This window comes from Tetrao urogallus (assembly GCF_951394365.1).
Source record: "Tetrao urogallus genome assembly, chromosome: 1".
Lineage (NCBI taxonomy): Eukaryota > Metazoa > Chordata > Aves > Galliformes > Phasianidae > Tetrao > Tetrao urogallus.
Window position 1 is genome coordinate 22917558 of NC_136813.1, and position 22319 is coordinate 22939876.

Here is a 22319-nt window from a genome sequence, read left to right on the forward strand (position 1 = left end):
AATCAGAGGACCAGGACTCCAGTCAGTTTTCAACATGTACATGCACCAGGGATTTATATCAAGGCAAACAAGACATTTTTCTTTTTTTTTTTTTTTAAATCCATTTAAATATTAAATTCTGATATTTGATATGTATTTTTGAAGAGTGATCTTTGAACTTTGATCTCATGCTTTCACAGAATACTATCCCAAATTTCCCATTAATAGATCCATAATATAGTAAAACCACCAGCAATCCATTTAATAGCAAGGTGTTTATTATCATCCAGGGTGTTGATTAACAAGACATCCAAACCTTCTGTGTCACTGAATTCTTAAATAAAAGTTTTTTAAATAAATTTTTAAATAAAAGTCTTAAATAAAAGTTTTTTCAACATAGAGTTGTCAGAGTTAAAGGAACCCTAAAATCAGAACAGATTTAAAATCCGTTAAGTAAATTTGCAGTGAAAAGTTATAGTTTAGAGAAGTCTTCATTAATCTAGCAGGTTTTTTTTTGTTGTTGTTTGTTTGGTTTTTTTAATCTCTAGCAGCAAAATCTTAGTATAGATTCATGTTTCAAATGAAAAACTCAAAGGTAGTCACCAGTTTTTTAAGTAGATTCAAGAGAAGCTCTATCATAAAACAAAGACTGGTGATATGGAAACCTCCTTTAGAATATTAGAAAATCAGTATCTGAATTTGAAATGGGAGGGCAGCATGTTGAAAGAAAATAAGCTATAGGAACTCAATGAAATCACTTTAAGTTATTCAAGGAAACCTTCCATTTTGTTTATAACGTCATCTTTTTTTTTCAAATGTAGGAATCTTCATATGACCGAAATGAAAAGGTCTTTTATAGTTTGCAATGGTAGATATTATTGCAAATTTAAAAGTCAGTGTTAGTTCTCTTATTTTCTATTAATAAATAAAACATCTTCCTATTAATGTTCCTTTAAACACAATAATATTTTTGTATTGTTATTCCGGTGTGAAGAAAATACTCCCTGCCACAAGCAGTCTGAAAAAAAATGTATAGATTCATATATTGGTAGACCAGAATATGTATGCACTGTAGTTTATATCTTTTGAGTAATAATTTATTTCTCTCAAGTAATGCTGCAAGTTTTTAATCTTGGCATAAGAGTTTCAAAGGACACAAGTGTTATGCCTTGTCAAGTTTTTAAATTGAAGAGGGCATAAAAAAAGAATCTAGTTGGCTTAATTTGTGATCACATTGCTTCTAAGTTGAAGAAAAGAATGTTGATACCCTTGACTCGTAGGCTAGATCTTTCTCATGCATTTTCTGGTCAATTATTGAAATACCAGATATGTTATGTGAAAGCTTGAAGAAAAAAATCAAGCTATCTGTTTGATTTGATTGCTTTACACAAATAAATATTTTTCAAGCTCTCAAATGTAAATAAAAAGTAAGATGAGAAAGGTGCAATAGTTACACTTGAATATCTCAGCTTCCTATCATGTTTAAATGAGAAACTTTAAATGCTAAATGATAATTGATGTACAATAAAATGATAAATGATTCCTCTAATAATGTTTAAAAATGAGAATAAAATTTGTTCTTGTTTTGGAGTACCCTGTAAATGCTGTAGAATTTGAGGCTGAAATGGCTTTTTTGTTTATGTCGAACCATTTAAGCACCATAAAATCTAGTTAAATTATGGTTTTCCTCTTCTCTAAGCAACTTAGAGCAACTTTTAGAAACAGGTGTGGTTTGACATCATTTAATTTCCAGTTTTTAATCTTTTCTCAAATCATGGTCTCTGTTTTTCCACAGTATCACGGCAAAGCTTGAGAGAGCCTTAGAAAAGGTGGCCCCTCTCCTGCGAGAAATTTTTGTTGATTTTGCCCCTTTTCTATCCCGAACATTATTGGGCAGTCATGGACAAGAGCTGTTGATTGAAGGTACTGTTTCTGTTACAAGATTATATTTTTTTTAGCTATTAGAAGATTGATATGAAAAAGGTTACTTTTCAGTGATTTTTCGTAAGTAAGAGAATTGGTTGTTAATGTCTCATGGTTTAACTTATTCTTATTTAATATGTCTTTTTTTGTTTTTTTTTTTTAAGTAATTTAAGAATTTCAGCTTCTGTTTCCACCTTTTTCTGTCATCCTGGAATGCAAAAACCTCTCCATAATACGCTTTTTCCTCCTCAAAATAGTTTTGTGTTTTTCATCCTGATTTTGAGAAACTGGTGATACCATAAAAAAAGTGTATTGAATTTGCGTGGAAGAAAATAAATTGAAGAATGTGGTCTAACATTATTGATACATGCATCTGGATTTGGTATAGACGCTGTTTGCTCTGATGGGTCAGTTGGTAAAGAGTTATCCCAAGGGAAATTACTAGCAATGATTGATTGGATTGATTGATTAAGAAAAGTTCTTTTAATGTATAGTAATGTTAATGTTACTGCTAAGCAGTTATGAAATTTGGGAAAATAAATTCTCGTAAGTAAGGCAGTAAGTAATGCAGAAATTATGCTAAGTGTGAATAGGGTAACTTATGCAGGAAGTAATGAATCAGGGCTAATGCACACAAAATAGTGAATTGACATGAGCATGCACTGTTCTTCCATCATACATGCAGAAGCATACATTCAGCCAACTATTTTTTTTTGCTTTCATAATTATTCTTACACACAGTATTATTTTTCTGAGAGGAAAAAGGCATTATGACTTCAAGTTCAGCCAGGGGAAGTTTAGGTTGGATATCAGGAAAAAACTTTTTTACAGAAAGGATTGTTAAGCGCTGGAATAGGCTCCCCAGGGAGGTGGCTGAGTTTAAACACATCCAGTGATATATTTAAAAATTGTTTGGATGTGGTGCTCAGGGACATGATTTAGCAGAGAGTTGTGAGAGTTAGGGCAGGATGGTTAGGTTGTGGTTGGGCTTGATGATTTTTGAGGTCTTTTCCAACCTGAGCAATTCTATGATTCTGTGATTAATGCAAAGCTTATAATGTGTGAAGACCTATGAAAAAACAAACAAACAAAGAAACAACACAGTTTGTGTTCAAGTGTCAAAACTCCTTCTACTATATATGCATTTTCTCTAAATAATTTATAGTCTTTCTAGGGTCTTTCTTGTTCCTCACATTGGCTCTCTTTTGTTCTTAAAGCTATAAATATTTAATTTTATGATTAAATCTTTTAAATATCCTTCTCCTTTTTTTGGTCTAGATTTTTTAATACAAGGAATGGTAAAGTAGCTTTATAATTCTCAGAAACTTCAGATGTTTTGTGTTGTTTATTTCATAGCTATGAATAAGTTGCTGCTCTCATTTTAATGAGCTACTCATTGAGAACATTGAGATGACTGTAAAAATGTTTCAAGGATTTCATCAAGTCTTTCATTTCAATAAAATTAACTGCAAAATTCATAGCAGTTTTACCCTCTTCTTTTTGACAACTATTTAATTACACTTTAGTTTTTATACGATATGATAAAATTGTCTTCGTTTCACCTCAGATCTTTAATAGATTAACAAGTTCTTGAAAATTAAACAGGGCTCCCACAGTTCTCTGCATATGACATGATGAAAAGCTAGATGCTACAGGAATACCGTGACTACACGGCAGTATGAGTTTATCTCATTGCCTGTTTCAGAGATGTGGTTTTGTTAGCTATAGCATTCTTCTCATACTCCACTTGCCTGCCTTTCAAAATGCTGTCTTCTGTGACTCAGGCATCCAATTCATTCTCATGAGTCATTGGTTATGAACCTAACATGGAGTTAATTCCTAAAAAACAGTACTTTCACCCCAAGATACTGAAGTAGCAATCTGTAAAGAACAAATCCATACACAGATTAAATTTGTACACCACATGCTTCAGGACCTGAGGGTCTGTTTTCTCCTTCTGAAGTAGTTGGACTTCTTCTTAACAGGGAACTAACAGAGCAGATTTCACAGTCATTATGTATTTCTCATCTTTGCTGTCTTCATTGCACCCTTGATCTCAACTAAACCAATCTTGCTTAGTTAAATTCTACTTGAAAAAAAGTGCTAAATTCTTTCCTAGTCCATTACCTAATTTACTTTGATAAATTTCCTGTCATTGTTTACTGAAAACTAATGGTGGTCTTACCCTCAAATGTGCTCTTTGTATAATGACTGCAAAACAGAGATTATTCATAGAGTGATTCAAGATATGTGAGTACACAGAATTCCTGTGGGGCATGGATAATTTAAACTTGAATTTTTTTTTTTTTCGCTGACAGTAGTATTTAGCTTGACAGTTCTATATGAAATAGTTTAATTTGTGCTTTGTGTATAAATGTTGTATTTACAACAATTAAGAAGGAACTAATAAAGTCTGAAGGTGCCCTTTTTTTTTTCAAATTGATCACCACAAACAAATCTGTTGCTTTATACTAGGCTTGTCTCTTTCATTATTAAAGCCTAAAATATCTTCCCTATTCTTGCTGCCTTTCAACACCTGCATATGGTATAAAGAATTTTCTCAGTCAAATTTTGCTTAAATCTGAAAATTTTCAGACAACCTTGATGGCAAAATGAAGATGTGTGATTTTGAACAGAAAAGAATTTGTAATACTTCTAAAGCGGGTTAATTATGACAACTTTCCAGAATATCTGATGCTGTCAGGTAGATGTTGCTAATATATCTACTTGGAGAAATGTATACAGGACAGTCATTATTTCACTTAGTCTGTCAGACAGCTAGTCTGTCCCAGAGTTCCAACAAAATATCTTAAATTCAAACTATGCCACTTCATTTTCCCTTAACTTGTGTCAACATTCTGTCCCATGGAAGACTTTCACAGAGGTTTTCTTGAAGGAAATGATATTCAGTACCTTAGCAATGACTTCTTAACTTTTGAATGGAGTTGAAGTGATATGGCTGCAATGATCTGGTCAGTTCTAGACCAAATACCAAGACCACTCTTATTTGAAATCATTAACAATTCATGCTTGTTTGTGTAAATTGGTAGCAGAGGAATCCTATCACTTTCAAGAGCCCTATCTGATACTGCAAAACATATCTTTTTTGTAAAACTCTTCATCCATTTACTTACTGAAATAGTTGTGGGGTTTTTTTTGTCCTCAAACAAGTTATTTTTTCAAAGTATCTAACACAGTTTTTCAAATATTTCATCAATTTTCCAGAGTATTTTATACACAGAAAGTGTCCTCAATGATAGTTTAAAAGCGACTGATTTGCAGTCGACTGCAATAGCTTCAAACAAAGTCTACCAAAAACAGTCCACTATTACTGTGGTTCATCAACAGAACAGGTTCTTTAATGCCTCAGAGAACAGAAGTTGCAAAGGTTAAAATTGTCCATATAGAATCTAATTGGAAACAAACATGCAATATGTGTAGGTCACATATTTAAGCTTAGCTGTACTGATTGTGGAGTTTCATTTGACACTTGCACAGGTATGTTTTCACTAACTCTAGTTTCCATATGGTCTGCAAATACCTTCCATGCAAAGTGCATTACAACATTCTAGCCTTTAGGTGAAAATGTTACAGGCAAGTGTAATGTGATCTGTATCTGAAAGAAAAGCTATATCCTCTTTTTGTCAAGTGCAGATGAGTAAAATTGTTTTCAGTACAGCTGTACTGAGTGTCTTAAGCTGCAATAAATCCAATTGAAACACAGTCACATCTGATCCCTTCCTTTCCCTTTGCTGAGATACCAAATAAACTTTACCAATGCTTTTCATTTTCCTCTATGATTATTTAGGTAGACTGTCAGCCAGATATGCCTTCTCCAAAAGAGCTCTTACAAATTCTTTGGCGCACACTTAGTATGTTTCTGATACATACACAATTCAAATCAGATGAAACAGAAAACATTTTGTTGCTGATAGGAGTAGAAAATTTTTCTCCTCATTAACTCACCACATGGCCCTATGAAAATATTCAATAGAAGTGGTGAAGGACTTGCTTTGTATGGTATTTGACAGGCGATTTCTTGAAACAATCAAAAAATTGACCAAAACATACCTTTGGAAACTACAGATAGAACTTGAGTGCTAAATGGCACTATTTTAAAAGCTCCCAAAGATATCAAGTGCAAGATGACTGTGACATCTACCAATGCAGGCACAATTTGTTTCTAGTTACCTCAATCAGTACAAGTTTTGTATTAGGAAAAACATGATAATAATTTTCCTGGGAAGGAAGACACTTCAGAAGCACAGATACTGTAATGCAGAGTGAGTGCGTGCACTTTCAGAACATTCCTTTCCTGTTCATTCTGCACTCTCACTCTGCCACAAAGAAAATATTTTTGTTTGTATCTTCACGTTTTCTTTCAACTAATAATACTGTAGATAATTCTTCCCATTCTGAGGCACAGCAGCTATCAAACGTTCTGAACAAAATAAATGAATAAATACTAACTAGTAAGGCAGTAAATATAAACATGGAGTTTACTTTAATTAAAATTTAACTGCACGTAAGGAAAAACTGAATAGTGCTAAAACTCTGAGCTACTTTTTTTTATCCTACTTTGATACCTTTATTAATAGTCTTGATTAAAGTATTGCATTGTTGCTGGCAAAGAGAACTGACTAGATAAATCTATAAAAATGAGAAGAAAAGGCATTTTGCTGAAGAGAGATGTTGAATCTTTTTTTTTTTTTAATAATTGCAACTCAAGAAAAAAACAAATTTCAGCGTAGCCAAATGCTGAGTCCAATCTCTAGGAAGAAGGAACACAGACATAGAAGACAGGAGATGAGGGAAGAAGCCACCAAAAGAATATAGGTATTGTTACAACAGTTAGTGTACTCTGAGCACTTTTAACTCAGTGCTCAGGCAACAAAGACGCATCCAATCCTTGTATGCTTATAAAGAATAGCTATATTTCTGTGCACAACTTCAGCCACTCTACTACCATCCGGTTCTGTAGTCAGTATTCCAGGATTGATGCACACTTACAGCAGTGGGGAAACTAAAGTGCAAGGCACAAGAGTGACTGATAGTAGACAGATAGACGCTGTGTACTGCAACACGAGCAACTGATTTTAACCAAGGTACTCAAGAGAAGAGGGAATCTGATGCTATATGTGGAAAAAGAACTTAGATAATGCAAGGTATCTTAGTCTTTCTACTAACTGAATGCATAATGAGGTTAAATAACATTGGAAGACTTTACTAGGACTTCCCACCAAGTATTGAGAACAATATTACTTGTAGTCTTTGAAAGAGGTTTACTTTTCTTTCTAATTATGTATCTTCAATCCATCTTCTCAGGAGGAAAAATATAATGTACTTGCCAAATGGTTTTACTGCTGCAAATCCCCATTTCATCTAGGCTATACCCTGCACTTTATGGTATTAAGTTTGCATTATCATTTGCTCTAGTATTGCAATCTCTGCATTTATTCATATGGTCATAGCAGATACACCACAGTGTCATCTAGATATCTGCAGTGATCTGTAAGAAAAGGTGCTTTTCTGCTTGTTCTGCTGTTGGTCAGATGCTGTTGGGAATATATCATGTCTTTGAGGCATTGAAGTGACTGTTCAGATTACTATGAAATAAGTCTCTTTCCAGATTTTATAGGCATATATACATACATAAATATAATTTTATTTTTTTTTAAGTGAAGTTCTTTAACCATTACTCTGAAGCTCATTTTAGTGTGGTCTGTGAGACATTTTCTCTTTTCTCTCCATAAAGAATCTTGTCTATTCAGACAAGCATGTAATGCTCATGCCAGCTAAAGTTTGGTCCTCACATTTCAGTGTATGAATACATGGCCATATATGTACGTTAAAATGATTCCTTAAAATTCTTTAAAGTGGTGAATATGAGTCTTGTATGAGTGCTCTGGGTGGCAAGGATCAGCCTTTCACTCAGCCCATTTATCAGAGGATGATTAAAAGATATCTAAAATTTTCATAAAAATTAATGTCTGGTTAAAGAAATGATACCCAGTACTGCCTTAGCTGAGGCTGAAGTTACATGAATTTTTCTTCATCAACTTACATCTGCTATGTACTAGCATTTAGGCATACTATCATTTTGTAGTGAGTAAATGGAAAAAAGCTCATCTGGTCCATCTGCAAATTTTATAAAATACTGTGTTCTTATGAGGCTATGGATAGCAGAGGGAAGGATCAATAAAACCAGTGATAATGCAGCACAATCTTTGAATGCTGAGCTGCAGGCTGGGAGAGAGTACAATATGATCTCAACCCTACTGGATATCAGAAGATTCCTGTTAGAAGTCAAGGTGAAAGTTAAAAAATGTTCATGTTGGAAAGATGTTTTGCAGTGGTCAGGCTAGTGTCATTTGCAATGTGTCAGTCAGGGTCAGGAATGTTATGGATTCTTTGGTTTGTATGGAGGCATGAACTCTGAGCTAGTTTCCAAGGATAAGGAGTTCATAATGAATTCCTCCTCTGCCCCTTCTAGCTTTTGCTCCTTTCTCTGCGTGCTCCCTCATTGTCCCAGCATACATTCTGTTCTGTCTGATAAGAAATCATGCTGTAGGCTTAGCACAGCTCAGCCTGTCAATTGCCTGGCCCAGTCCTCTAGAAAACAACTTTCCTCAATTTGTGGAAGCAGGGTTTGTGCTCATGGATTGCTTTTTATCTTCCACTGAAAAAACTTGCAAAAAGATTGCACTGAAATCATGCTACTACCTGAAAACTTTTAATAAGCCTTGTTTAGATAACGAGATTGGAATGATGACAGCAGAAAGTTTAAAAGCATGAATTATTATTAACTGTATGTTTAATGACTTCATAGTGTTAAAAGATTCGATTGTTTTTTAAGAATGAGGATGCTTTTATGTATTTCATTTTCATGCTAACTTTTAAGCAAGACAAAAAAACCCCTGAAATCCTCGAACTGATATAGTTAAAACTATTGATGCGGACTGAAATCCAATCTACACATTTTGTAAGCCCTTCATAAACAGAAAAATAAGGGATTTGAAACCTCTACTTACTGACTGTTCAGATTTGATGTGCTGGTTGCAATCAATTTTCTGTCTGTGATGAGTTCTTATTGTCTTACTGGAAGGCTCCATATTGTTTTTTGTTTTTTTTTTTCTCTGACTGCCTTGGGACTGAAGGTGTTTCTTACTGAAGGACACTGCCAATTCCAGTAATGATGGAGGCAGAAAATAACACTTGGTTTCCAGAAGACTGGATGGCAGGAGCAATAAAATGATGAAAGGCTAATTGGATATTCAGATCTATCCCTTTCTTTATATGCAGTCCAGCAGAGCCGAGATTCAAAGTTTTGCATCTATCACACTTCTTCAGAATATGTTACTACTACTGAATAAACAGATCCCAAATTTTGCTTTCAGAGGAACTGAAGAAAAAGTGCCACAGCACAGTCTCAGTTATTTATCCACAATGAAATCTTCAAACTATAAATGCCTCCACACCAGTTACAGAGCATTTCTCTTTCACATAATGAAGCTTTTCTGATGCCTTTAAAAAGATTTCATTATAGTAAAGAAAGTAAAGAGGGTAACATTCATCTGATTTTGTAGATATAACTTTTGCATTTCTGAAGTTCCTGTGCACAGAAGTATGTTCTGAGCAGATGTTTAACATGGCAGGAAACATCACAGATCAGAGATTCGGATAGCAACTAGAAGATGCATAGCATCTGGCACCTTCTTGAACGTAAACCTGCCAATAATTAATTACACATATGAGCCACTCTATCCTTGTCTAATGAATTGGACACTTGCTAAGATATATTAGGCTATGTAACAGGGGTTAACTGCTTATGCCCTCCCTTTTGTCTTTGGCTTGTGTGGTCCCACTATAACTTAAGTGCAGAAATAGTTGTTGGCACTGTTTATATGTCTCTGATTATATTACCATTGTTACATTAATTAATAATCAAGGCATCTTTAAAATCCAACGTGTGTGTAGTCCCATTAGGTATGGTTCTATTGCTGAAGCAAATGACTGAAAATGTAAAATTGTAAAGTTTAGAATAAAGAAAAAGAAAAAAAAAATGCTGGTAACCAGGTAAAGTAAGATTTATTGAAACAAACCTCTGAAAGCATCTTGAAAAAAAAAAAGACACTAAATGGTTGAAATTATTAAATTTCTGTTGAAAGTGCTACTGTAGAAATTACATGATTAGAATACACAATACCAATTTTTGCTCTTTGAAAGCACATAAAGAAGTGCACAGAATATTGGAGCCTGTATAGAGGAAGACAGGGGCTTGATTATGGTCCTCAAATCCCACTTACCTTCAGCAGTACTGGGCTTGTAGCATGTTGGCTGCAAGCCAGTTGCAAGCCATTAAGGCTTTGAAAGGACAGGTCTTTTTGCCTTAAGATTCTAGTGACTTGGTGTTTCTCCCATGTCTTAAGATAGATGCTTCTCATCCTAACTTCCAGCTTTTCTGATTTTTTTTCATAAAGCTTGACTCTTACTAGAAAGTGAGAAAAAAATAATAAGATTATCAAGAAATCTTTTTGATGCTATATCAAGGAAATGTTTTTAAAAATTATTCAAATTATTATTGAGAAAATTGGCATGTTCAGGCACTACTGTAATATTACCTATAAGTGGACTCATCATATCAGGTATACAGCACTGCTGTTACAGTGGACCAAAGAACCGTTGTACGGCCTTTTTAAGAACAGCCACCTTTTTTACACATATTATTTTCTCCTCTACTATCCACGTACAAAGAAAAACGAGGTGGTATGCCAAAAAGTATTTAGGATCTACAGGATGTTCGTGCTGTGACTGAAGCTCCCCACAGGCAGAGGTTCTCCGGTTCTTATTCCACTTAATTCATCATTCAGAACTCAGCAGGGGACTCCGCCTGATTTTGGACTTGAAACAGGCTGGTATTTGCCCCACCCTTTCTCCTCTACAGGCTTAAAAATGGAATCAATCTACTTTATTATCCTAGGAATATTTTCCAGAGAACTACCTAACTGGTAAACTATAGGGTGCAAATAACATCTCTGTATCAGTTTTTGCCCTGAAAGATATATTTCTCATGAAGTGTAGTTTAATAATCCTCTTCCCTGGTCTCTACATCCAGTTTCTTTACAAAACTAATCTCATTAAGGCTGGTCACAGTTTCTCCTTCTATATTCCTTCAATTTCTGTCTACTTATCACCTGTTCTTATGACCTAGACTGTTTTAATCGGTAACCAAGTTTAACAAAACTCCCTTACTTGCTCTGATGATGTAAAGGTACTCCTGTAGTTCATCCCATTGGATATGGATGTGCTTGTTTCTCTGCCCTCAAGACAGTAGCAAAAAATATTCTGCCAAAACTCTTGAATGACTAAACTAGAGAAAGGTTTTAAAATTAGGTATATTTTCAAGATTCATTTTTGATAGGTATTGTAATAGCATAAACATTAATTAACCTGCAAGCTTTATTTATCTAGACGTCTTCGAACTCCTTACAGAATCAGAATTACTGTTGCAAGGACTAAGAGAGCTAAAAGGGAAATGTCTCTACTGTGTTCAACCTAGCTTTATGCCAACATTTTCTTCCCCAGAGGGATGGGGGGTGGGGATGGGCAGGGTGGGGGAAGCTAAATATCTGTGTCTTATTGTCTTATATCATCTGTTATTTTTGTCTGTTGGTATGGTGAATTTTAGGATCAAATCATCTACAAATAGTGATGTTTGTCTAAGGAGATTTTCTTGCAATTGGAAATCCTCATGCTGAAAGAACTTGTCAGGCAATACAGACACTTGTGATGTGTCAAATTAAGATAGCAAAGTGATGTCAAAGCAGGTCTAGGGAGAGCTTATAACAATGTTACTGTCAAGTAAATAAAGGAAACTGAAACACAAGAAATGCAAGTTATTTCAAGACATCTGTAGCTATGTATAGTTCTGTGTTTTGAGAGATGCTTTTTAAATGATCACCATTTGTCAGAAAGGCTTCAGAATAGGAGAACAATCAGATGTTTGCCAACTGAGGTCAGCAGAATCTTTTGTGGAAACTGAGATTTTTTTCCCATTATCAAATTGTCAGGTAGTAATTACCATCTAAATAAACAAACAAAAAATATATTTCACTCAGCATTTTCCATTCCTTTTTTTTCTCATTCCATCCACTGAAATAAAATATCCAGGGCAGTGGCTGTGGTAAAAAATGTAGCCACAAGTTTAAGAGCAGCAAACAGTAATGTTAGATGGAAGGGGGTTCAGAAGACTTTGGGGATCATATTTGCATTTGTATATTGGTCTCAAATGTTTCCAAAAAGAATAATAGTAAAAAATAAATAAATTGGAATGGTCTTCACTAAGATTTGATTGGTTTGATCCGTTTCCTAAAAGAGGACTTTAGAGGAGGAAACACATTCACTTTCTAAATGAAATTATAGTATATGATAAATATCATATTGTAAAACAAATCTGTTGCACTTAAATTTAACAGGGAATTGGTTTCCTATAATTCACATTTAAATTGTATTATTTTATGTTAAGAGAATAATTTTGTGTCATTTTGCTAACTGGAGCAATTTCTCAATTGATATATGATAGTTGATATTAATTTTGATTTTTGAAACTGGTCAGGTATAGTATTTTGATAGCATTAGATTGATTGCTCCCTACATCAGAACAGATACTTGAAAACCAATCCATTTAAAGAAATACTGTTTTTAAGAGAAGGGTAGAGAAACACAAATGCATGTATTGATTAAATCTGAATGGACCATTGGCCAAGGGAAGAATTGCTACAGGCTCTTATTAAAAAAATGGATCCATTTCGAAAATCTTCACTGAGATATTAAACTGAATGGTGGTGGCTTCTATTGTATAGATCAAATTCTCATTCATCAAATGAGGAGATCACTTATTTGTGCAATCCACTGACCTAATGGAAAATTGACAAAAATTCCACACATCACTGCAAGACTCTTCAGCATAATGTGGCACTGATCAGTTTTGTCAATGCCATTACAGATCATAGGATCAGACTACAAAAGTCTGTAATTTTAAAATGTATCTCTTATGTATAGTGCAATAAATCCCCTTTCTGTGAGTGTGCTCTCAAGAGTTTCTGCCACTCTATAATTCTGTTGGGAAATTTTATTTCCCAACAAATGTCCTCATTTAGAGTCCTTTTAGTAACCACAGTCAAGAAGTATAGCTTTTCTTACTTAAAGAATGACATACCAGAAAACTCTTACATAGCACTATTATTATTTTAAATTGTATCCAAATGTATTAAAATCTGTTTTATTTTGCAAATTTAACTGAAGGGAGTGAAAAGACTGATTTGGATTTGAGCAGATTAAATCTGTTGTTTCGATTGACCTATTAGAGTTCATCAGGGTATGGATCTTAAGATACAAGTTCTACAGGTTTCTATTGCTATTATAAAGGTATTTTATTTGATAACTTGGATGATAATTCTTCTGTATTTTCGGGCACTAAGTGTAATGACTGTCATGTATTGTGCTGTGCCTAGCATGATAATAACAATAATAACTCCACAATCTCTCACCAAAACGTAGGAAATACAATGCTCTTGAATGAGTACAGAAGTACTGGATCAAATGCACAATTATCATGTTTTCCCGTGTCATCTTTTGCTCTGTAAAGGAGATCTACCTACACTAAGAATGGGCTGTAGTGTTAACACAGCTGTCCTTCTTGGTCCGTAGAGTTGGTGATAATGTTATATTCTGCCAGTCAAGTCAAGGCTACCGAAGAGAACTGCTAAATCTGTGAGCCTGATGTTGTTATTTTAAGGAGTATATTTTCTTTGGAATAGTATTTCATCTAGTAAAAGTGGAGCTGCAATTATTGTGCAACGTGACTATGATTTCTATCTGCAGACTATCATCTGCTATCACTAAATATTTGCAAACTTTTTCTTTTCATAAATAAGACCATTAGTATAATTCAAACATCTACAAACTATGACATATATATATATATGTATATATATGAGAATAGTCATTTATATTTCTAAAACCAGTTTTGACTGTAGTCTTGCAAAACACTGTATTCTATATAATACACATCTTATTTTTGGAGGAATAATTATCATCTTCTTAAATTCTCACTCTTGTTCTCTCTTTTTTTGAGAACTGTCCATCAAATACAAACTTTGACCAATATGCAGTCCTTTATATTGTAAGTCATTTAAAATTGGAAAAAAACAATTCCCATTCCTGATCAGTAGCTACTAAATTCTTTTTCTTTTGGAAAACTGGATGTCTCACTATATTTGATACAGTTTTGATTCCTCTCTTTTTTTCCTAGACAAGGGCTGTTGCCTCTGTTTTCTGATAATCGCTTCACTTTGAAAAGGAAAAATCTGTCATTTCAGTTAAAAGTTTTATATATTTCCAAACTTTTCACTTACCTTTAAATTTTTCTACCATACTTTTCACATCTCTGATGAACTTGCTAGCAACTTAGTTCCTGATTAAAACCATGAATTTGAATCCAGGCTCCTTTGAATTATAAGAAGGAATACTATAGATTTAAACTATCCAAAAAATTTTAACTAATAGTCAAAAAAAAAAAAACAAAAAAAAAAAACTAAGCTCATTTCTCTGATTCCAAGTTCAGTGTAGTAAAAGATTTCAAGAAAGCATTTACCAAGATTTTTCTAAAAGAAGAAAGATCTTACAATAACAAACTTGAAAGAAAACTTGCATTTCCATTTAAAATATCTCAATCGCTTTTTCATACTGTTATCAAAGCTAAAACACACTTTAGTTTCTGTCACCAGCATGAACTGTCATTAAACTTTTTGTACCATTGCTAACAAATTTTGAAATGAACATTAGTCTACCAAAAATGAAAACACATATTTCATTTCTGGCAATTACCCGTGGAAAATTCCTATTTTGTCTTTTGGTACATGGGGCAGTGAGGACTGTAGCAGCAGATACAGTACATAGTTACCAGTAGCTATGGGGAATAACAGTACAAATTTGTTTAAATTGCGTGAAAAATTCTAGCAGTAGGAAGGAGAAAGTAGCTGTCATTGTGGAAATATAATTTAAAAAAAAAAAACACAGAGAGTTCTAGTATTTTCTGAATCTTTTCTGAATGTGATTTTAGGACCTTGTGGTCATTTCTAATTGTGTTATATCCACTTTTCTATAAAATAATATATATAATAGAATGTTTTTATTTTATCATATAAAATAAAGCTCCTATAGTTTTGGTGGCATCATACGAAGGCCAACTTTTCACTGTGACTAGGCCTAACAGTGTAAACTGTTAGGTTGTTAAGTGTTTCTTTATCTGTACCTGAGATTTTTCAGTTGAATTGAAACTGTAATTGAGTAAAATATTTATGCAGTTTCTGCAATCTCTAAGGTTTAGTTAATTACACCTTTTTTTTTTTTTTTTTTTTTGCTCAACATAAGATATAAAAACTTCTATTTTTTGCTTTCGCTAATATTACAATTGTTTCCAGCTCCAATAAGGGTTTAAGTTGACACAAAGTAAAAGCATTGAAAGAAAATGCAGGCAAACTTTGATAAAGACCAGATGAAACTGTGGTGGTGTTCAGTTAGACTCAAACACACATTGTATTAATAATAATGAAAAGAAGTTCAAAACCATGATCTTATTTCATAAGGATTTTTTTTTTTAATGATTTTATCAGCCTACATTGTATTTCTTTGCAGTAGAAATTCACACTGACTGGTTCAGCATTGTGACTTCGAGGTTTTTAACCCAATATTTGATTAATGCCACAGGCATGACTAAAATAGTAACGTTGAAATTAATCTTTCTTAGACATTAATAAGTAATAGTGAAAAGAAATAATTAGTGTATCTTTGGGGCATCGGAAGAACACTGAAAAAGAAGTCATGTAAACCAGAGCATTTCAAGATAATTGTCAGGCATACATCATTTATTCCAGATTAGCTAAGGTCATGCACTTGATGCTCCCAGTTTTTGTATCCATATATGTGGTCACTGTTGTCATTAAATGCTGAATTTTTGTGGCTATATTTAATGGACTGAGAATAGACTATGAAGAAAAGCACTAAGAACAGCAAATATAGAGAGCACGTACTCCATTCAGTTAGACAGTGACCTTTTTAACCTTGCTGCATGCAGGAAATACCCACTTGTATTTTGGTAATTACATTAGCTTCCTTAATGGCATTTGATACAGATGGTATAGGAAGAACTTATGTGCAGCTGAAGAATACAGGCAATAGTCTTAGTTTGAATTGCAAATACTTCTTATTGGAGCTAAGTGGTGGGGGAAGAGAACCAAGAATAGTTTTCTATGCTTTCCTCAATCAGCTATTCATTTTTAAAGCTTTACATCATTTTTTTTGTTTGTTTGTTTCTCATTATATTAAAATTAATAAAATTTTGAACACTAAAAGTCTCTCTGAAATCCCAAGAAGTATGATGAGGCAGAATAAGTGCTGTTGTTCCTGCATTTGGGACTCATGAAATTTGTTTTTATTCTGCTTCATGCTATAAATTCTAGTTTTGGTTTTATGAAGATACCTCAATCACTTTCTTCCTTCTCATTTGCCTGTAAAATGTTCTTCCTCCTTTGTTTTTTGTCTCTTAGTATTCTACAGTCTGAGGAAGGAAATGACTAGCACCAACTCTAAAGCGTTTAGCACAAGCTGGGCTTCCTAGAACAGAGGACTGCACTAATTAAAAAAAATAAGATTATGAAAGCAACAATATGCTAGTTCACTAGGAGAGATACGGTGCTTCCTCCTTAACTTAGTCCTACAACTTTTGATTATGTGGAATTTTCATAAACCAGAGGTTGCATTGTCAGTTTTTCCAAACAGTCTCAAATGGATCTGTCCTCCATTAATCCTGACCTGTTTATATCATCCTGTACTGTTGATTCCACAGCACCTTCGACAAGTGAAGATTGTGTTTTGTATAACAAAAAATATTTATATTTCAAATCTTTCCCGCTTAATCACAAATAAGCAAAGATGGGAAGAAACAAAAGGGACACAAAAATAGAGGGCTTGGCAGCTAGAAAGGAGGAAATGGAGCATATGATGGAGGGCACACACTTTCCCCCATATGATTCAAGCTGATGGAGTCCCTGAAGTGTGAGTAGGAGGCTGATAAGCAAGAGACTTATGATGTGAAACAGTGTCTCTGATCCGAGTGTTTCGCGTCTCCGTGCTCTGTTTTACCTTCAGCCCTGTACCCTATGAGAACTTAAAAAGGTGAATAGAAAGTACTTATGTTGTTGGTTTTTTTTCTTCTTCCTACTCAATTGTCCTGTCTTATTTATAACTAGGGAGTTGCACACTTTAATCTGCTCTTACTGCTTTAAGCTGAGCTCTCTGCAAAGGGTAGTCCTGCTATCTATATCACCATTTGCTTTTTTATGGAGCTTTCCTAACTCACCCCCTGTTCTCACACGCTAAAAGTACTACAATTTCTGTGCTAGTTCTTTGTTCAATTTGGTTGTGTAAATCTGTCTCCTCAAACAATTTCAAGTGCCACTGGTTATCAGAAGTGTTACTGGTATTATCAGTGGTTTATTTTGTCAGCAGGCAATTACAGAGCTGGTTACAATGAATGGGTATGCTAATGCACTAACTAGATGTCAGGTCTGTATCCTCTTGGAATTTTACCAAAACCAGTTCATTTCTCCCTTCCAATGCCAGAACACACCACCCAAGCTCACAGTTGATTTGATGTGGTATACAAAAAGTTATCAGCCTACGTCCAGACAAATAGAAAAGGCATCAATTTTAGATTAGACAGTCCTAAAGGGGTAATTAGCCCTTTAGAATTATCGAGGTTTTCAAAAATTAGGCATAACTTATTAATATTCTTATGATTTTAAATGGAAAACTTTGCACTAAAGTAATTATTATTGCCTTCATAGTCCTGTTTTATTAATTATAAAGCGTTTATGTCATTACGACTAGATTATCTTTGTTATTTAGTTGATATCTTTCAGTATCTTTCAGTGGAGATACAGGAAAGGGGACAGACTCTTCATCAGGGTCTGTTGTGACAGAACAAGGGAAATGGTTTCAAGCTTAAAGAGAGTAGATGTTGGTTGGAAATAAGGAGGAAGTTTTTCACAGTAAGGGTGGTGAGGCACTGGCACAGGTTGCCCAGAGAGATGGTGGATGCCCCCCATCCCTGGAGATATTCAAGGTCAGGGCTCTGAGCACCTGATGAGCTGTAGGTGTCTCTGCTCATTGCAGAAGAGTTGGACTTGGTGACTTTTAAAGGTCCCTTGCAACTCTGAGGATTCTGTGATTCAACGATTCTATAATAGCAAGTACTTGTCCTGCCTTTTTATTTTGGGCATACATTCTGTCATTTTAAATATCTGTGCAGTGCTTCAAACTTTTTTATACTGTTTGAAGTTCGTGGCTTAAATATCACCGAGTGTCATTGGAAATTAAAAACCAAATTAAAAAAAAAAAAAAAAAAAAAAAAAAGAGACCAGAAAGTTTTTATTATCTTTGTCTGTTTTAAAGTGGGGTTTTTGCATCAATTTTTTAATTTTTCAAAACCATGCAAACATATGACTTAGTTTCAGCAGATGCATAGCATATAATCTTTGTTACATTATATTATATACATATAAATATATAAGACTGTAAAATGTAAAATCGGTTCTGAGAGCTTTGTTTTGTCTGTATCTTATTCTAATACATCTGAGGTCAGATTTTGGAAAAGATGAGTGAGTCACAGAAAATGTGTTTGTATTTGATTGTTTTTACTTTTTTTTTTTTTTTTTTAGTATTACAAAATATGTAGGTTGTTCCAAAAATAATGCCTCCTATTTATTTACATGGAAACTACAACAGTTACAAGGTGCACAATAATGTTATATTATAAAGCAAATTCTCAGCTACAGAATGGAACAAGTTGCCCAGAAAGGTTGTGAATGCCCTGTCCTTGGAGACATTCAAGGTCAGGCTGGACTCTGGGCTCTGAGCAACCTGATCTAGCTGTAGGTGTCCCTCTTGATTGCATGGGATTTGACTTGATGTCCTTTAAGACTTCCTTCCAACTCAAATGATTTTGATTTTCATCATTAAGGAACCTGCCAGCCTGCATGCCACGCTTCTAAAAATCTGCACCAGTGGAGGTGATTGCTGTTGCTGTTGCCACTGCTGACACACCACCCACAGCCTCATTGTGCTCACATGCACTGTTTTGGCCTCTATAAAACATTCAGCGGGCATCAGTGAATGTCAGTGGGTGATACTTCTTCCACATGGAGGAATTCAATGACACAGCTTTACTTCATACACACTTCCATGTCAGACGCCTTTCTGCCAGACTGCCCCAATGCTGCCATCTGTTGCACAGCAACAAGATGTAATGGAATATTGCTGGGAAGGTTCAGCCTCTACTGCCATACCAGCAACATCTGCCTCTGACGTAGTGGGCTGGAATCATAAATTAGGAGGCATTACTTTCAGAGCTGCCCTCATATGGGATTAATTCACAATAAAACTTGTTCTCTGATATTTGATATATCTGCCTTGCTCCTACCTGCATTAGCTTAACTGTTAGGTTTGCTTTTCTGTTTGGATTTTCTTTGTCAGTTTTCAAACAGTGGAGGTAGCCTGCAGGTGATAAGGATCCCATTAATCTTTCTGATCATCAAGCACTTGAGCATGAGAATAGCTGATCAATTACAGCAATTGTCTCCCTAAATGAGCTTTTCACATCTGCCTCTTATTTCATTACTTAACTGTCTGCTCATATATCTGATAGAATGGAATCCTAGTGGCTTCTTACAGTGTGTTCTGTGTTACTGTACAGTGAGGATGGAGTTATTAGCAAAATGGGCACAAAAGGGTATTTATCCACTCCCCACAATAAATATATGTGCTGCTATTGCATATGAGTGCTTTTGTCTCTAATTGCTGTTTGTTGAAACCTACTCAAAGTACATCAGCTTCTTTTTCAGTTTCTTTTACAGTTCTTTTGTTATACGCCTAATTATTGTTTATTCATTATTACTTTGGCACATAAAAATCATTTCCATGCCCTAAGCCATGATATCAATGCATTGCGTATCTGATTTTAGAAAATAGAAGCTACCAAGGTTAAAAGTGTGGTTTCCTTCTCCTTCCTTTACAAAACATCTTTTAAGTACCTAGATATGATATCTTTTTCTCCAAAAGTTAATCAGCATCTCCAAAGCTGCAAAAAAAAATATTCAAAACTGCGGTAATCTGACACATAACAATTATTTAAATTAAGTAAAAACTGTGATTATGCTGCAGAATTCAAGGTTTTCAACAAGCATGAACTACAGAGATTCTAAATTTGCTAGGAAATGGATTTTATGAGTGCCTCTTTCATTACTACTCAAAGTTTCAAAGTCAGTTGTCAGATGAAAATTGAATTAATTTCTTTGCAGATACCTTATTCTCTACTCGCCAGTATCTGATCAGTTTATTTTTAAGCATTTACAGGATTTTATTTTCAGATTATTTTCTTATGCTTATTGCACAGTGAGTTGCTTTGGATGATATAAATAGATGGCTGGATAGATTTTTCTTGTTTATTTTGCTAAATAGTAATCTAAGCTAAAAGACAAAAAGGCGTGATCAAAAAACTCTCTGTACTGATCCTGGTACAGCTTTTCTTCGAGATGATTTCATGGCAGTTCCTGACACTTAAGTATCTTTGAAATTGAAATTCTCAGAGAATTTGGCTTGAAACTTCTGTCATTGAATTTAAGTGATTAAAAAAATACAGTACAGAGATTGTATAGAATTCCTGAAACCATTTAGCTACAGTTAATAAAAACTAGTAATCTTTTAAATTCACTTTTGACTATTTCTTTGCAGGTCTGGTTTGCATGAAGTCTAGTACTTCCGTGGTTGAACTTGTTATGCTGCTTTGTTCACAGGTAAGACATTCTGTGATTATAATTTTAATGGATCTTTAACATAGTGCTGGACTTCTTCCAACCTATTAATTGTGCATTGGTGTTTGTTGCATTCTTTCATTTCCTTATAGGAAAATGCAAAGTAATCTCTTCTGGCAGCATATAAATTATAAATTTTAAAAAATATATGCACAGCATAGTGCTTCTATATTGAAAGAGTATGCAAAATATATTTGCATTGTTTTTTGGAACTGTATGGATATACATAATCCACTTTTCCAGTGTATGAACTCTCTCTCAAGACAGTTCTTATTTACAATACATGAAGATAATATTATTTTTGTTACTAAAATCTGTCTTTTGAACTAATTATTTCATTAAGACATACTTTACAGTGGCTTTGTTATTTCTGGTACACGACATAAAATACTACATATTTGTTGTCATATACTGAAAGCAAAGGAACGTGGCTGAAGTATTCCTTAAGAAGTGACAAAAGTAGAATATTTCTATTTTAAAAAATTCTGTAGCTTTTTTTGTTTTTATTTTTGTTTTTAGCTTAGCAGTAACTGATTTCTCAGAAATCTGAATCAATTAAGCTTCTGATTTTCTCTCACAGGTAAAATATTCAAAATTAAAATAATTCCACTGATTATTTGGATTCTTCACGTCGCAATTTTGATTTTATTTCTCTGAATTGTTATTGGCTAACTTCCTGCATACAGCTTTTTACATTAAACTGGTGATAATAAGCTATCCCCAGACCCACGTTATGTAATACAAGGTGAATACAATGGCCTAACAGATCCAGATAATCTAAAAGTTCTTTCACTTCTCAAAAGACTTACTACCAGTGCATCAGTAATCAAGCCCCCTGAAGATGTAAAATATCAGTGAAATGTATATTGTATATTAATATATATGTTATAATATATATATATATATATATAACATAGTGCCCACATTAACTCTTTGTGTTATTAACAAGGGAAAATTGTTTGCAGTTTTCCTTGAGCATTCACAGCTGCACTTGGAGTACATACACCAAAAATGTACTGAAAAGAAATACATTTTCAGGGGCAAATGAAATGAAGATCTACTTTTGATTCATCTATCAAAAAATAATTAACATTTACAACTCTTTGGGGGGAAGTTGGGGGAGGGAGTTCCAACTTACCTGCTGTTTGCCAGTCCGTAGCTTGTGCTTCTTCAAGCTGCTGTCATAAGGAAATCATTACATCTTGTTGTCCTTTGTGTTTTTTTTTTCTTCTTATATTTTTTTTCTTTCTTTTTCTTTTTTCCCTGCTTGGTCAGGATGGATATTGGTTAGGGAAAAGTGAAAGAAACATACATCCCTAGCAGGAACCCTCAGTGGGGTTTGAACTTCAAACCCTCTCCAGCAGAGCACTTGAAAAATTTGTTACCTAATGGTTAAGTCCTGGGTTCCAGGAAAATTCCAAAAGATCCATTAAAGCTTTTGAGCCTTATGTTCATGTCATGAAACCCTTTTTTTTTTTTTTTTTA

General features: G+C 34.1%; 1 protein-coding gene across 3 annotated transcripts in view; it reads left to right on the forward strand.

Annotated features, from left to right (window-relative positions):
* NBEA (neurobeachin) overlaps window positions 1-22319 on the forward strand; it is a gene marked incomplete at both ends in the record, with an annotated part of 460977 nt that overhangs the window by 188469 nt on the left and 250189 nt on the right. For all 3 annotated transcript variants that reach the window (XM_079549697.1, XM_079549699.1, XM_079549698.1), the window contains 2 exons: window positions 1775-1902; window positions 20755-20816. In XM_079549697.1, coding sequence (XP_079405823.1) covers window positions 1775-1902; window positions 20755-20816 — 190 coding nt within the window. The remainder of the gene's footprint in view (window positions 1-1774; window positions 1903-20754; window positions 20817-22319) is intronic.